This window comes from Catharus ustulatus, chromosome 2, assembly GCF_009819885.2.
Source record: "Catharus ustulatus isolate bCatUst1 chromosome 2, bCatUst1.pri.v2, whole genome shotgun sequence".
Lineage (NCBI taxonomy): Eukaryota > Metazoa > Chordata > Aves > Passeriformes > Turdidae > Catharus > Catharus ustulatus.
This window is the reverse complement of record NC_046222.1, coordinates 57,718-74,229: the sequence shown is the minus strand read 5'-3', so window position 1 is coordinate 74,229 and position 16,512 is coordinate 57,718. Positions and strand designations below refer to the sequence as shown.

Here is a 16,512-nt window from a genome sequence, read left to right as displayed (position 1 = left end):
GGTGGATGCTACTTCTTTGGGAACTGGAGAGAGAAAAGCCTCCTCTGTACTCATGAATGAAAACATTATTGTTTCATCCAAAACAGAACAGATAACAGAATGGGTTAATGTTCTTGGTAACAGTCCGAGCTCATCAACAGCCACAAGCTTGAGTGTATAAAAGAGTGATTTTGAAAAATATTTTGAAAACATTTTTGAAAACATTTTGAAAAATACTTGACCTACTGCAGGTTGTGACTTCTGCAGAAGCACCTCCCATGCACACATAAGTAGGCCAAAAACCTGGGGGCTGTGCCCAAGGACTGACAGCCTACAGCTGGGCTCTGAGTCTGCCTGGCTGTGCTGGAGGCTGTGGAAGTACATATAACCCCAAGTGGTATCAGACAAGGAGAGCCCAACATAAAGCTCTGCAAAGATACAGCAGCAATAATTTTAAATAGATTAAAAACTAAGGGATTTAGGCAACTGCTTAAGTGGCCACTTGAAGGCAAGGAGACTGCAAAATATGCTTGAAGTTATCCTGAAGTGATTTCCTGAGTAAGGATGTTTTCCACTGCCAAGACTAACAATATTGGTATCTTACCTACAAATATAAATTTCCTGTCACAAGAAATCATGTCATTTGCAGTGGAATTGGACTATTCCTCAATTCTGAAGGCAGCAGTTGCTGTTGAATATGCTTTTGACCAGCTTTTTAAAAATACAGATAACAGAAAATATTATATACTCAAAGAAGCTCATCTCCCATGGGAAAAAATATTAAGTAGCTTCTAAAAGTAATAAACAGGAACCCAGTTCACTTTTGATTAGCAAAAAGAGTTAAAATATTGATCTAGTAAAACAGATAATGAAAATTTGAAATTTCAGACATTTTCTTTCCCTTAATGGTATCTCCCTGGGAGTTCTTGAGTCAGTGCTTTACCGAAGGTAACATCTGCCTACTCCGCTCCATCTCTGCGCTCTGACTTCCACTTTTCAGTGTGAGCTGGCCTTTCAGTTTGCTTGCCACCGACTCCTGTTCTACCACTGATGTCTATCTTAGTGCTCTGATCAAAGAAAACCCCCTTAGTGCTTTCTCCTTTGCTTGTGGGTCGGTGTTTCTGTGTTGCCTGGGGAATATACCCATAAATCATCATTCAGCTGTCTTTCCTGGGACCCATTTCAGACACACTGGGAATTCAGTGCCAAAAGAGCTGAGCCCCACGCTACTGAAGCTTGTTCTCATATACCATAGCAACAAGGAGAATGATTACAAACCACCAATAAAGGCAATCTCATGAGGATTGTCTTCATCGTTCTTCCCCTTTCTCATATTTACAGAGCGGATTCTCTTTGAGGCAAGATTTGTCCCTTCACATATCAGCATCGAATACCTGCACAGAGTACAGGTGATTCTACAGGGAAAGCCTCTAACCAAGTCAGCACATGTGTCTTCTGGCCATTATTCCATAAACGGGAGGTATTTCTAATCTTTAAAAGCTTTGGGCCCAGCTCCTTAGGTATTTTTGCATATTCCTTCCTAGGATACCTTCTTCATTTGGATCCTTAGCCCAAGCACCTGGTTTTGCTGTTCAGCTCTTTCTAATAGGACATTATCATTGCTATCTCACTAAAAATAATTTCCATAACATTTTTCCTTTCTAGTCTGATGTCTGACATCTGCCCCTGCCAAACTACACAGGTCATTAAACTGGCAGCAAGCACCCTGAAAGTGCAAACACAAGGAGTGCTAAGGTAAAGTAGAAAACAACAATTTGTTACCAATCCAAGAGCCCCAAAACTTCACGTGGATTTATGCAAAGCCTTGTGCAGTGGCATTTTAACCAAAACAAGCAATAAAACACGCAGAGAAACACATTTGCCTGATAAAGATTACTTACTAGGTTTGCATTTAAAGGAGACAAGGAGGAATTTAGTGGTCCCTGGACACAGATCAGGCCCAAAAACCCGACTATTGACAAGGAGTTGGCAGGATCTCAGGTTTTGGCATTCATCCAGTACTTTCTAGAACAATGGGCAAAAAGGATAGTCTTGACAACAAGGTATGAAGCTATACAGCAATGAAAACACTTAGTTGTACTTTGTTCTACACAGGAGAGAAATCACAACTTTTTGGCTATAAACATGCAAGAAACATCTGTATCACTGGATCTAGGCCATAGCTCTACTGGACTTGGAGTCATGGCCAACGTTAATCACAGCCATGCTCACAGCAAATTAAGATGTTACCAACTTGCTGTTGTTTGTCACTTTTCCCTCTGGCTCTGGGGACGCCTGGGGAGGTTGGCCTAATTCCCCTGAGTGCCACCACAGCCTCCATGGTGCAGAGCCCGGAGCACACGGGAACACACTAAGCCCCCAGCTGTCTCACTGACACGCTTGAGGCACTCGCACACTCCTGAGCACATTTGTGGGAGTGCAGTGTCCAGGGAAAGCAGGATAACCAGAAAGGTGTCTTTTAACCACTTTGTCTTGATCTGCTTACGTGTACCTGAACATGCTCTGTATATAATCTTCACTTGAAAGAGTTCTGAGTAATGTAAGCCATGTGTAGGACCTCTTGCTTAAGGGGCACTTCCTTCTCGCTTGCAGTTACATTTTCAGATATTTACTTGGCTTGCCACGAGCAAATTTCAGAATTGGTTTGATTGGATAGCACAGATGTGCAAGTCTGTCCTCAGCCTCCTTGTCTTGTTTTGTGGGGTGATTTTTAATGCTGTTCTAAGGTCATACCTACTCCAAATTTATTGGCCCAGCAATATATCCTGGTTCTTACTGTGCAGCTTTCCTGGGAGTGGCAACAGAGGAAGACAACAAACAGGACAGCAGTGTTATACAAAAGGGTCGTGTGGGCTCTCTCCCAGTCTGGCAAAAGGACTGAGTGCTCACACTGTGCTCCCACTCCAGCTGTGCTCTTGGAACTGTAGCTGCAGAAAATATGAAGACATTGCCAGGGCCAGTCTGTCCAGTTTTTAACACAGACACAAGCACCTAAAAACACACAGTTTAAATGCAGCAGGGTATTTAGGAAATTCTTATTCCCCTCCAAAACTCAGTTAAGAGAGGGCTTTTCCGGCACTATTTTTGGATAGTCTGGGTGATTGTGCACAAGATTCGTGATGTTTAAAATCACAGCAGGCTGTGACAAAGGAGGGTGTTGTCTCCAGGTCACCCCCCTCTTAACAGGAGTAACTAATAAACCATTCTGATAGTTTTAGGTAGTCCCTCAAAATCTATGGGAATTTTTTCTTTTTTTCTCATCAGCAGAGGTCTCAGTCATGTCAAGAGACCAGATCACAAATCTACCACTGTGGTGGCACAAGCTGCATTCCTGTTTCCAGGCTGAGAGAGTTGGCAGTGGCTGGATCTCTGCTGTCATCACTGGAAACCTTCCCTCCCAAGCAGAAATGACACACTTTGGGAGCACACTGTAATGATCCTACAACTCCCATTGGCAGAGGAAGAGGACGTGCATTCAACACTTTTTGAGCATTAAATGCACTCTAAAGAGTTTAAAAGGGAAGGAAAGCACAGTAGACGTAATTTTATCAGTCAATTTTCCCTTTACAGAGTTGCAAGTCAAAATAGTAACTCCTCCTTAATTGGCACAGTTCTGGAAGGGAGCAGTGAAACAGAGTTACTTCTTTAGTAAATAGAGATAGCTCTCCCCTGCTGAGTCACCTTCTGTTTGCACCTGAGCTGAATCATCTCCTGTGCATCTGTTTGTATTTTCTCCTGCCTAATGTAAACAGCAGTTGCAATTTCTGTCTCGATGCTGTACAAAAGCACGCAGCAACAAAGCAAGCAACAATACTCAAAATAGCACTGGGCAATTACTGTCTCTAGCCAGATCCAGCTTTGTGGTGATCCCCCTGATGAGAGCTCTCTGTCGTAGGTGCTTGTGATGCTTCCTCCCAGCTACAGGACATTGTCTGTGCTGACTGCAGACCCACTTCCAAAGGGAATGGGAGCAGGGGTGAGGTCTCTGGTGCTCTTTTCTAAGAAATCCGTTTACAAGATGTGTCCCATCACCTTAACAGACCTGGAACTCCCTGAGATGCAGAGCATTTCTATCTCACACAAATTCATGGCCTTGTCAAAATGCTTTCATGCCTTTGATCAGTCACAGTGCCCGAATGATGATGGTAGTTTATACAACAGTTACCCCATGCCGTGTTTCTTATATTCAAGGAAAGAAACTGCCCATGGAGACCCCACAAAGGCACTCACAAGTCCAGAATAATCCTTGGTGCCGCTTTGCTGCGGTCAGTAATGTAACATTAAGGATGCATCTGGCCTGCTGTTTTTGGTGGGGAGATGTACTTTCACATGGCCCATAGGTCATGTCTGGAATGTCCTCAAAAACTGCAGTACATCACGGGCAAGCCACACTTATAAAATTGCCCTAATACTGTTTCTAGAGAGAGGATACTACTGCCAAACCACTTCATAATACCCTTCAACTCAGTGGTGGTGGGAACAGATACTCCCTGATGTCAACAAGGAACCAACCTGTGGTCTACAGACACAAATATTGCAATCTGCATCAAAACTTCTGTTAAGCGTTCACAGGTTTAACCAACAGAACATGTTCAGATTCCACTGACTACTCATTTTTGCAATGATTTACTGAATTTAGAACAGCACTGGGCATTTTTCACTAAGATGAAACAAGCCTTTGACAGCAGCGTAAGTCAGACGTTGTTACAAAAGTCTCCACAGCAGAAAGTAATCATTGATGAAGTATAAATCATTTTAAGCTATACTGAAGCAGGCCAGCAAACAAACCGTGGGATGTTGCTGACACAAATCAGGTAGTCACAGAAATGCAGGTATCTGCAGAAATTCTTGGGATTTGCTGTTCAGCTGTTGCTGTGCCTTTTCAGTGAGGGAAGACAGGCGTGCAACAAGCCAAATCCCAACCAGGATGTCATCTTATTCAGTGGCTTTTTAACCCCACTCTGTCCAATGCTTGTGTCCTCCCCTGTGGTCAAGGAGGGCCTGTGTGATAGGTTAAGACTGGTTTAACTCAGTTATGATCAGCCCTTGAATGGAAAGGAGTGGACTATTTTAGGGAACTTTAAGCATGGGGTTTCCAAAGCAAGATTCATCACAACAGAAGGCAATCTTCAGAGCTCTCAGAATCCTCTGGTAACACCCTGCTGTCCAGACAAACCCTTCCAGCTGTAGCACTTTTGGTGGTAAACTGCCATAGGTACAGTGTCACCTCATTCAAGGCTGAGAACACTTGCACAGAAACAGCAGGGAAGACATTCTGTGCCTTAAGAACCTTTACAATCTGCGGTACCTGCAAAGAGGTGGGTGCCACGCAGTTCCTGGGTTCTGTCATCCTGGTTTCAGGCTCCCAAGCACTGCACATGTGGGGGTCCTGCCCATAAAATGCTGACTGAACACTGATGGTCGAGTGCCGAGGGCAGTGCAGGCTCAGGTGCTGCCCGTCGCAGGCATAGGCGGTGTGATTCTGCAGGAGCTTCGTTAGGTAACCTAGAAAATATTCAGCTCTGTTACAACTAGCACAGGAAATGACAAGCTCGTTAGATAATAAGAAAACCACAGTCAGTCTGCGGAAAGGGCATTGTAGTCAAGGTTATACATCTGGCCTGCAGCCACCCAGTTCTCTGAATGGGTCACCCCTTACGTGCTCATAGCACTCCAGGCTGGAAAACACGAGGTCTCGTGGCAGGGAGTGCGAGCCCTCCCAGCACTCCAGCAGCAGCAGGATGTGTTGTACGGACAATACGTGGCTCAGGCCCTTGCCAGTCCTGGCTGCTCACAATCCCAGGGTGTGTCTGCAGCAGCCAGAAGGGTATTGCTGGGTTTTCTGGGCCAGGTTCTTGCATTCCAGATGCCTAAGGTATTCCTTATATGTCTTGTTAAAAGGATGTGCTGCACTTTTGGGCTCATGGCCAGCTGTGTTTCACACACTCATAAGTGTAATGGAAGGAAAGAAAGCCCCTCATGTTCTCTTGTGGGAACATTTTCTTGTTGAGGCTGAATCAAGGACTTTTTTTGTATCATTAAAACAAAAAATAATTTTCTCAAAGAAAATACTGAAGAAGAGTTTGCTCCTTTCAGTTAATAAAAATTTGCCCTTTAAATAAAATATCCCATTTAATTTTCACACTTCTGCCCTTCATAAACTTTCCCCAAAGACAAGCAATTTTCAAAAAGGTTTTCAAATAGAAACTTTAGTATTCCAAGCAAAAGATAGGAAAATCATATAATGATAGAATGGCTTGGGAAGGAAATTTCCTTAAAGATCTCTGAGTTCCACCCACCCTGCCACCTTCCACTAGAACAGGTTGCTGAGATCTCCACATAATCTGGCCTTGAACACTTCCAAGGATGGGTCAGTTCTCTGGCATCTTTTCCAGCTACAGCTGTGCATCTGGATAATGAAAATCAGCTTCCCTATCAGTTATGAAGTCCGGAGGAAGGAGAAGCCTGCTCCATTGCTATCTTTACTGTTCCCTAGGGGAGGACAGGAGTCAGGCAGATGCACCTTCCAGCGCAGCAGAGCTGCAGGTGAGCTCCCCACCTCACTGACCTCAGACTGAGCACTGGAACTGGGACCGAAAAAATGTCATGCCCTGCATTTGCCCTCCGGATGTCAAGGAGACTAGTCCAGCAGCAATCGCCACAGCTTCTCACAGGTTAAAAAGAATAGCCAAGCCCACAACCAAATCCATCCCCTACATTTTCTGTGTAATTGAGATCACAAATAATTGAAGTTCCTTGCCAGAGCCCCTCCTCTGTCAGCCTGCTCCCGAGAGATGCCGAGTGCTGCCAGGAAAAGGGCCGAGTGCCCGGTTGCACCCAAGTGACTTTGTAATGGCCAGTGCTGCAGAGGGGTTCCTGTGGTGCTTGCTGGGTGCCTTTGGCATCACCAGCGTGCCATAAAGGGCCCAGTGTCAGAGTATTCAGCCCAAGGTGAGTTGTGGGCACTCAACACCTTTAAAGATACCACCCAACATTTTTAATCATTTCAGTTCTTCGGGTTTTAAGTTACTTGGGGCCAAGAGTGCTGTATACAAAACAGTCCAGTATTCCCTAAAGAATATCAGCTATGCTGTGATTTGGATGAGTTCCCTGGCATCTTACCTGCTGCTTTGATCCTGCAAATTCCTAATCCAGAATCTAAGCACCTTTCTCCAACAATTGCAACTATTCAATCCTTTAAGAAAATGTCTTTAGAAAAAAGACTTGCTCTGATTCTGTAGGAGCAATATGGTTCGCTTGTAAAAATGACATTAGATGGACTGGTGAAAATAATCATATTTCATTTTCTTGCTCTCCAGTCTCCCAAGCAGCTTAAACATGACTCTGCTGTTACTAAAATCTTTGTGAATTTGCACACAATAAAGGATAAAAATAGTAATGGAAATTGCTGAAACCTAATGTTCTCTGATAAGAGGAGTGGTGACACAGTATCTAAATTGCTCATCTCACAAGGCAGACCATGATAACCTGCATTTTTCATTACTGCACACAAAGACACATATGGAGCAGCTCACAGCCCATGCTGAGGAAGGATTCCCACTCCAAAAGTCATTGTTTCCTCTTACCCTTCTGTGAAAAACTCCGGGTTCTTTCCTGTCCTAATGCTAGCCCTCTCGTTGTAGCGGGGCACTGACTGCCCTGCACTCAGCAGTTTTCTCAGCTGCTGCTGCTTCTCCTCCTTTCCTGGGTAGTGTGGCTTGTAGTCACTCTGGTAGAAACTTCACCTTCTTGAGACCATGAGTATCCCTGTATTGTGTACTGACTTCTGTCCAGGAACACATTTTCCCAGAGGAAGCAAATTCAGGCAAACAACAATGTAAAGGTGGGGGGAAATCTGGTGTGATCTCTACCAGCAATAAGAGCTGTAGTGATCAGGAGTGAGGGCATTGTGAGGGTTGCTGCTCCTGGGGTGGCTTTCTGTCCTCTCCTTTTGTGTTTACTTTGTCAATATCTGTTAGTTGTGAATTTGGGGAAAAATTTTTTTACTATCTAAATAAGGGAGCTGGAGGCTGTTCCTGGACTACAGCAGACCTCCAGGTCCTGGTCCCCTGCATGTCAGGGAAGTCTTCACTAGCTCCTAGAGAGATTCCCTTTCCCTGAAGAGCAGGGCAGAGGGAGGGCTGGAGCACAACCAGCATGGATAGAGTGAAGTCATGGCTCTGCATGCTCTTGGGCTGGACAATGAGAGGACTTGTGAGAAACTTTTGGGGTTTCTTACCCTGAGCAAAGAGAATCATAAAATCGTAACCAGACCCTATAAAAAAACCTTAGATGACTTAATGTTTTAAACCTAATACTGGAGTTTTTTCATTGTTTTCTGGGTTGGGTAATGCAGTGGGGAGATGGTGTTCAGCTGCAGCAGTTACTTTTCCAAGGACTATAAAGTTCCTCTTTTTTCAGAAATAATAAATGTCACTCTTTAAAACAATATGAAACTATACCACAAACTTAACTGCTGTGAGAATTGACTAAAGTAGAAACCCTTGGCAACACTGCAGTGTCCCAATGATATCTCTACACCTCTGTGTGAAAGCCCCACTAGGCGCTTTCCCATTTATCCAGGATACACATTCATAAGCAATGTATGGGGTGCTCTGCATCTGGAATCCCGTATGACACGTTAGAGACTGGCTCAGAAGTTAAGCCTAAAGCACACAGGAACAAAAAGGTCCCATTGATTTGAAGGCCAGAAGGTATCATCCCACCCAACTGTCTGTCTAACCCAGACTACTCATTCATTGTGATCCTTTAGTGAGACTCAAAACATCAGTAGAGAATCCAAGCGTAATCCTTTCTTCCAGAATTAGCCAAATTAGTCACAGTATCCACTGTGTTGACAAAGAATTTCAACTAAGAAAACAGAGCACGAGAGAACCACACAAAACACTGAGGCTGAGCAGCTGAACAAAGCTTTCAGCCTTACTGATCACTTTTTTACTGAAAAGGAGGACTGATACACTATTAAAAAAAATGACTGGCATAAGAGAATAAATAGATACTTCTTTGTGTGAAAAAGAATTCTTAAGAGGTTATAGCTTCTCGTACTTAACCACTTCTCCTGGCATAATCACTTTGAATAGCAACAGTAAGGGTAGCAGTAGACATGAAGGCATGGAAATTCAGATTTATTTTTTTTTCCCCACTTAAAACCACTGAAAGCCTGGGAATTTAGAAAGTTTTGTGTATGTTCTGTTTAATCTAGCTTCTCTGCCCTGGCATGAGCTCCCCAGATGCAAGGATCAAGGAGAAGACCATTTCAGGATGTGAGCCCAATGTGAGCACACACTAAAAGCAATCTCAGCATTGACTCAGGTAATGCCTTTTGGGTATGAGAGCAGCTTTGCAATGCAGTATTTTTAGAGGCTGAGGCTGAGTAGTCCACAAGCTATGAAGGCTCTCAGAATGGGGCCTTCATACACAGATTTAGTAACATCAGTTCCTGTGCATCGTTCAATTTAGTTTACTTAGCACAGAAATTTGCTAGCTCATTTTAAAGACATACTAATCTATTTTAGATCAAAATAGATCGAAATAGCACACATATTGTTGTGGGAGTCCCAGAAGGCTAATCCGTCCGGTAAATCTCCATCAGCTCCCACAGTTCTGTGAAGAATTGTGCCAACACTCATTAATAATACACAAGCCAGATTGGTGAGTTTAAAGGAAGAGATTTCGTGCAGTGATAACAGAATTGTTACTACACTCTACTACAAACACCATGAGAAGCACGACTCTGATATTGATTGGAGATTGGGCTCCAGCTGCAGTACTTCTCCAGCAATATTTTCTCCTCTCTGTTCTATGTTGGTTTGTGAAGGAAGCACTGAGGAGAAATTAACTCCTGAGTTTCAGCCCCAATCCCATCTGCCAAACTCTCTGCTGGTCTTGAGGCAGCTATGCCACAGGTGATGCTGTGCCAGGGTTACTGTGCCCCCGGGGACAAGGATCTGCCTCTTGGCATTCCCTTTCACCTGTCAGCAAATTCTGCCTGCAGCAGCTCTTTTTTAGAAATAGCAATTGAGGAGGGCAAAATAATACCTAGGAAAGAGACTGTTTCTAAAATTCATGTCAGTATGTTTCTTGCTTCATCATTTTATTCTTTTTTATCTAAGTGCCTTGTAAACATCCTGTTTGACTCATTGTAGCCACACTCCATGTCACAGTCTTTAATCAGTAAGAAATACACTTAGAGGCATTCTTTACTCTTCTTGCTGTTCTGAAATTATCACAACAGCTTTACTCAGCAGATCCACATAAAAATCTGTAATTCCTTAATATATACCTTCTTGAATAGTCACCAATCTGATTTCATTTCCCTCCATGGCTTGTTTCTTCAGTGTGCCTTTTTCCACTGTTCCTCTCAACCTTGTTCTCTTGGTAGTGACTACCATCCTACCAGCTTCAACCTTTCACTTGTACTGCAGAGATGGAATGAAAACTTGGTTTTCTGTGCAAGGAAAATGTTTTTCATATAATCGCTCTACTTTTTGTATTATCTAAATCTTTTTTTAAGAAAGGATATCTGTCTCCTTGGAAAAACTAGGGATAATTTAGTTTCACTAATAAGATAGTGACCACAAACCCTGTTCCATTTCCAGATGCCTACTATGTTTTCAGAGCACCCAGAGCTGCTGCTTTTCTTAGAATCGGTCCTTGAGAGTACCCATTTCTAAAAGAGGTGAAGCTTATGAGATCCTGACCTCTGTCCATCTGCCATTCCCTCATTCAATTCAACACATTTTAAGCTTAATGGCCAGTTTCAAACCTGAGAGGTGCAAGGCTCAGAGAAATAAAGTCCCTACATGTGTCATGCAAATTGAAGCCTGAGCTGCCACTTTCAATTCAGTTTCAATGACTAATGTGGCAAGTGGATTGGCAGCTGGAGAGACAGGATGGTTGTCCTGGAGAGCCATCAGCCCCATGCCAGTGGAGCAGGTTGTTTCCTCTAGCCTTACTGACTGATGAAGGATTAAGTCTGCAAGAAGAAAATGCACAAGCTAGTAGTGAGGATGCTTTTGGGACAGAATGGCAATCAAAGCAGTGGTTGAGATATCAGGCAGGGTTTCCATGAACTGTTTTATCCACATGCATGCTTTCCTAAGGAGGTTGTCTTCATTTTTTCCCTGTCATGGGTCATAACATGAATCATAACCATCTTACTGAGTCTAATTCCCACTGTGTGTTAAATCTGAGGGTCAAATTAAGCAACAGCTTGGTTCCACTTAAGCCAGAGAAAAGGCCGGGTGATCAGCAGATAATTCAGTGCAAAACCTCATTCACACTCCAGTCTGAACAGGATTTATTCAGAGAGCAGCAGCACACACGAGAAGCTGAGCTGTGAGCTCTTCCTAAAAAACAAAGCCAAGCCATTACAAATAAAGAACAGACTGGAACTTTTTGGTCCCAGTTTCTCCAGGAACCACACAACCTGTTCCTCTCTGTGCCACTCAGCTCAGACTTGCAGTTAAGTGAGTTCCATTATTGAGTAGGAAAGCCCATGAATCCTGCACTTGTACACCACATGCCTGTTCTGTTTCTCGCATCCTCCCCAGGTGTTCTCTGTCCTTCAGCTCTACGCTTCCACATTCCCTTGTGTTGTCTCCTAGAAGTGATGCTTGGTGTATTGTATTCCAATGGCTTTCTGAGGAAATTGGAGAGATCCCCATTGCACTTCTGCTTTCTCACTTGCTTTCTGCTTTTCTTTCCTTCTTGTGTCAGGAAGAGGCAAACTGTTCTGGTTCCCCAAGGTCTTGGATCTGTAGTGAACTCCACCCTACAGTCAGTTATACTCGTCTCAGCTATTCCATGAAGCCAGAAGGGCAAACACTTGTCCTGGGATGTAATATGAAGCTACCCCAGTAGGAAAGGAAGATTTTTCTCCATCCCATCTAAAGAAGGTGACAAGAGGCATGGGGTTAAAAGGGAGACTTTAAGGCTCTTTTCTGCCCTTGCCAAAAATCCTCCCTTTGACTGGAGACAGAGTAGCCTCTTCTAGTGCCATTAACAAGAAGTAACAAGAGAAAGGCTCTGTGGGCAGCAACTGTTTCTGGAGACAGAATGAGACACTCTTTATGACCAAAGACAAAAAATTTGTCATATTCCCAAAGACAGCAAGCAGCAGTAGGAGAAGCTCAGGGACTAGAGGGAAATGCTTGTCTGAAAACTCGGATTTATGATCATGAACCCACCTCCATGTTCATGTTCCCCAAGAGAACCAGGGGGCTGTTCATTGCCAGCTCAGAAAACAAAACACAGGTTTAGTTTTGCAAGCAGAACTTTGACTCAAGCTCTGCATTTTTTTTTTTATCCCCACCTATATTTGATGTTCAGAAAAAAATGAGAAAGTCTGAAAAAATCAGAAATCTGGCAGCTCATAGATCTGCAGTGCTATGGTGGTTTAGAGTACAGTAAGTCCAAGCTAGAAAAGCACAAATACACCCCCCACTTCACTCTCAGCACTTGATGATTTTCTTTACAGCAACATTTCTTTGTCCTCAACTCAGTTGTAGCTTGAAGAAATGAAAAGTCAAAGAACTGCAAAATTATTCTGAAAGAATAATTCTTGTCTTCCCATCCAAGATTAAATACAATGAAGAAAAATAAACAGATATTTGTGGGTTGAGACCCTTTTCTGAAGCCCAGTGAAATCCTTGGGAATCCTTCCAGCGACCATAGGCTTTCAATTAGGTCTTATATAGTGAGTGATGTTTTAAAATTAATTCTAAATTAAGAGCCAAACTTCACTGGTATTTAGTTTGTTGCCAGAAGCCACACAATAGACCTTTGAAGCAAAACTCTTAAAATGCCTAGAAATTCAGACTAAATGACTCACCAATGCTGAACAAATAAGGCACAACCACGCCTTCTCCTGCTCTTCAGCTCCCTTAAGACACTGTTTTCTCTGTGTTGGGTAATATATCAAAATATTTCAATTTTAATTGTAGATTATGGCGGGCAGATGACAGAATTCTGCTAAGCGCTGACTGGTCAGGCAGTGCCTTCTCTATCTGGGGACACTTCCAAAAAAAACTGAGTATTATTCTGGAACAAGTCTGTAGTCCCTTTCTCTAATAAAGTTGAGACTGGAAGCTCTCACTTTATGGGAAGGATATCAGCAGCAGATGGAACAGGAAGGCAGGGGGGAGCTAATCCCTGCTATTTATTTTCAATGAAAATAGCATATGGTGTGTCAGGTGCCAGCAATCTGCCCAGGGACAGGAGAGAGTTCTGCCCCAAACTTCCTGCCCCAAAGTCTATCAGAGAATCTGATAGACTCAAACATGCTGGTCTCTGAGTGGTGGAGCTCAGGAACTCAAGTTTTGTGTCTCGTGTCTGAATTCCCTAACATCTGTAGGGGCAAAAGCATCACACTGCCCCTTAATTCATTTTGGGAGAGCTTTTGGGGCAGCATCCCTTCTTGGGGATGAAGCCTACTGTAAAGGCCTCACAAAATGTGTAAGAACTTGACAGGACCCAAGCTTTTACTTCTCTAACAGGGATAACTAAATCTTATCAGTGGATTTAACAAACAATATTAGCACATCTGAAATGTGGTTTTGTAAGTTACACTTCCTCAGAAAGGCAAAAAGAACTGCAGCAACAAACCTGAAACAAAAGCTTGGGTCTCAGCACCGTGATCTAAACTAACATCTCATTTCTGACACACACCTCTTTATTCCACAGAACAAATCCCAGACCAAAGCCTGCTTCACTCTGAGAAACTTTAAACCAGACTTTGAGGTTTAACTCACATACTATTGAAATGAAACACATTTGTAAAATGAAATGTTTTTCTTTAAATAAAGCAGTGAACACTTGACTTTTACAAGGCAGTATTGAGAAGATGCATCATTGCATCACTCGTTCCAGCACTTCTTTAAATATCCTGGTTGAAGGACACGCTACAATTGCCACGGTGAGTCAACAGAACTGACTCAAGAAAATTTATATAGGATTTTATCTGACCAACACAAAGCCAGCCAAAATACCTCTGCATCATTGTGGTTGGTAGTGATTGATCCTGCCACGTTACTACAAACAAAGCATTTGCTCAAAGCATTTGTTTGCTTTCCTTCTACCTGGGGGAATCTGGGATGGGTGAATGCCACCAAACTTAATGGGAACTTCTAATGCAGAAAGGTCACAGGAGCAGATTATTTTTGTTGGGTGAACTGGTTTGCTTTTTCATTAGATCCACTTGTTTCTGTGGTTGGGTCAGGAGACCAAGTCTGTGGAGTTAGAGTGATGCTCAGTTCTGTCTGAACTGTTTTGGAAGAAAAGTTGACACCAGTGGACAGACATTAAAAGCAGCGGCTGCTTTCTGTTCACATCCAGAAAGTCATTCCTCACCCCGGTTATGCAATCACAATTACTTCATTTTTGATCTTCAGTTACAGCCACATTTCTTGAAAGCTGCCCAGAAAACCTGGCTGGGACTCAGGTAAAGAAAGGGAGACTGACTGTGAGTGAGCCAAGGAGGCGAGGTCAAGCCTGAGCTCAGAACAGCAAGGAGAGCAGCAAAAGAAGGAAGGAGCGTAAAAAGGAGGTGAATGAAAAAAGGGGTTCCTCAGTGTTGCCAGAGAGAAGGAGTTTGTTCCCAGATGGATAAGGGGTCAGTTCACTTTGTCAGCAGACAGGGAAAAGGCAGGAGAAGGAGTGGAGATAGGATGGAGAGCTAAGGCCTTTTCCCACTGCCAGCATGGAGAGCTGGGGATGAGAGGAGATGAGGAGCAGTGATCCCTGCGGTCGGCAAGGTACCCACAAAACATCACCATCCCCACCGAGCCAGCTCTCCCTCAGCAGCTGGGCTTTCTACAGCACCAGGCCACCTACAGTGTGAAATGGTGGGAAGAAGTTTGCTGGGTTTGCCAGCTCCTTGTTTCACTTGTTTTGGGAACCAGTCCTTGAGCATAGAGGGGTTGTGGGGAAATGGCTGTCATGAGGCCCTGATGTCCTGAAAAATGGCACTTCTGACTGTCCTGGGAGCCCAGACTATTGAGAGACTGGAGAACCAGCAAAATTCACAGCAGCCCCCAGGAATGGGGCCTGATCCAAAATGTGAAAGCTACTAGTGATCAGCGAGAAAATAAGGAAATGTTTTACTTGAAAGGTGTGTTTTCAAGAATAGCCACAAGGGAAGGAAAATTCTGTAGCTGTAGGATCACTCTTATTCAGCTTTCAGTTTAAATATGGGCACAAATTCTACTTTGAAAAATTAATCACACAGAGGACTGCAGACCTTAAAGCACACCTCCACTCTTAGTAACCAGTGGAACTAATAAATATAGATTCATAGGATCATTAAGATTGAAAAAGATCATCAAGTCCAACCTTTAAATTCCTTGTTTGTTGCTTCAAGCTGCTAGAGAAAGATAGATTATGCAGATCTTTATTGTGTCTAACATTACTTCCAGTAAGAGAAACTACTGAGTTGTTCTCACAGAGTTGAATTTTGAACTGCTGCTGGTGTCTTATTTCAGAAGGTTTTTCTTCCCTGGAAAATACCAAACCACAAAATGCTATTGCACAGTGAAGAAATGTCTCACTTTTAAAAAAAAACCCCAAAACAATATAGATGAGAGCAAGAACCTGCAGCTCAAGGTAGTATGAAGGATATAGACCACAAATACAAGTCAAACTTAAAAACAGTAATAATAACTTTCACTGTGCACTGCTCCCTTGCTTCCTTTTGCAGAGCATCAAACAGATCGCATGAGGGAGCATCTTTGGGTTGTTACAAGCAAACAGTCAGGTCTGGTTATGAACAAATGGGCTCTGGGCAGGGTGGAACTGCTGGCAGGATTTAACACTTGCATTAAGGGAACAACAACTGTGGAAAGCTTGGACTGTTGGGGTAGAGGCCTCATTGCACTTGGCAGCTGCAAGGCACTTCAAACAGGCCAGGTTTGTGGCCATGTATATTCAGTAGTGTTTAGGAAAATCGAGTTGCTGTTCCTGTCAAGGGAAATCAGCAACTCCACAAACTCATCTCGAAGCTGCTGTTGTGGAGCTTGTAATTCTTTAACAGTATTAAACAGCCCGGGGATGGCACTGCATGGTGTCCTCTCACCTCTGGCAACTCCTGGTCCACAGCACCTGCTTTTGAAGTAGCTAAAAACTTCTCCCTATGCTCTGGATTTTTTTTTTTTTAAGGTTACAGTAACATTTTGGTCTTTTCTGTCATTCTGGATTAGATCTCCATGTTAAAAGTAAAATGTGAGCAGAATTTGTTCAGGCCTGGGAACTTCCCAGTCCGGTAGGAATTCTGGAATCTGCTTTCCTTTTCTACATCTCATTTACTGAAACATATGCATGTCATGTTTAATACTGGTCTCTGGGGTGAGATAGCTTTTTTCTCTGGTCATTCTACCTGTCTGGAAAGCTCAGTGCACAATGAATACGGAAGACAGCTGTACTTCTGAAATTAATCTTGGATAACCTTATCTAAATAACATCATTTGAAATGAACAAATGACTTTTGTGAGAGGAGCT

At 43.2% G+C, this 16,512-nt stretch overlaps 1 protein-coding gene across 2 annotated transcripts in view; it reads right to left on the bottom strand.

Moving 5' to 3' along the window:
- Window positions 1–16,512, bottom strand: part of EVA1C (eva-1 homolog C) — a 45,635-nt gene that overhangs the window by 18,226 nt on the left and 10,897 nt on the right. For both annotated transcript variants that reach the window (XM_033084503.1, XM_033084496.1), the window contains exons 2-3: window positions 5,309–5,505; window positions 1,881–2,004 (exon numbers count right to left, since the gene is read on the bottom strand). In XM_033084503.1, coding sequence (XP_032940394.1) covers window positions 1,881–2,004; window positions 5,309–5,380 — 196 coding nt within the window. In that variant the 5' untranslated portion in view covers window positions 5,381–5,505. The remainder of the gene's footprint in view (window positions 1–1,880; window positions 2,005–5,308; window positions 5,506–16,512) is intronic.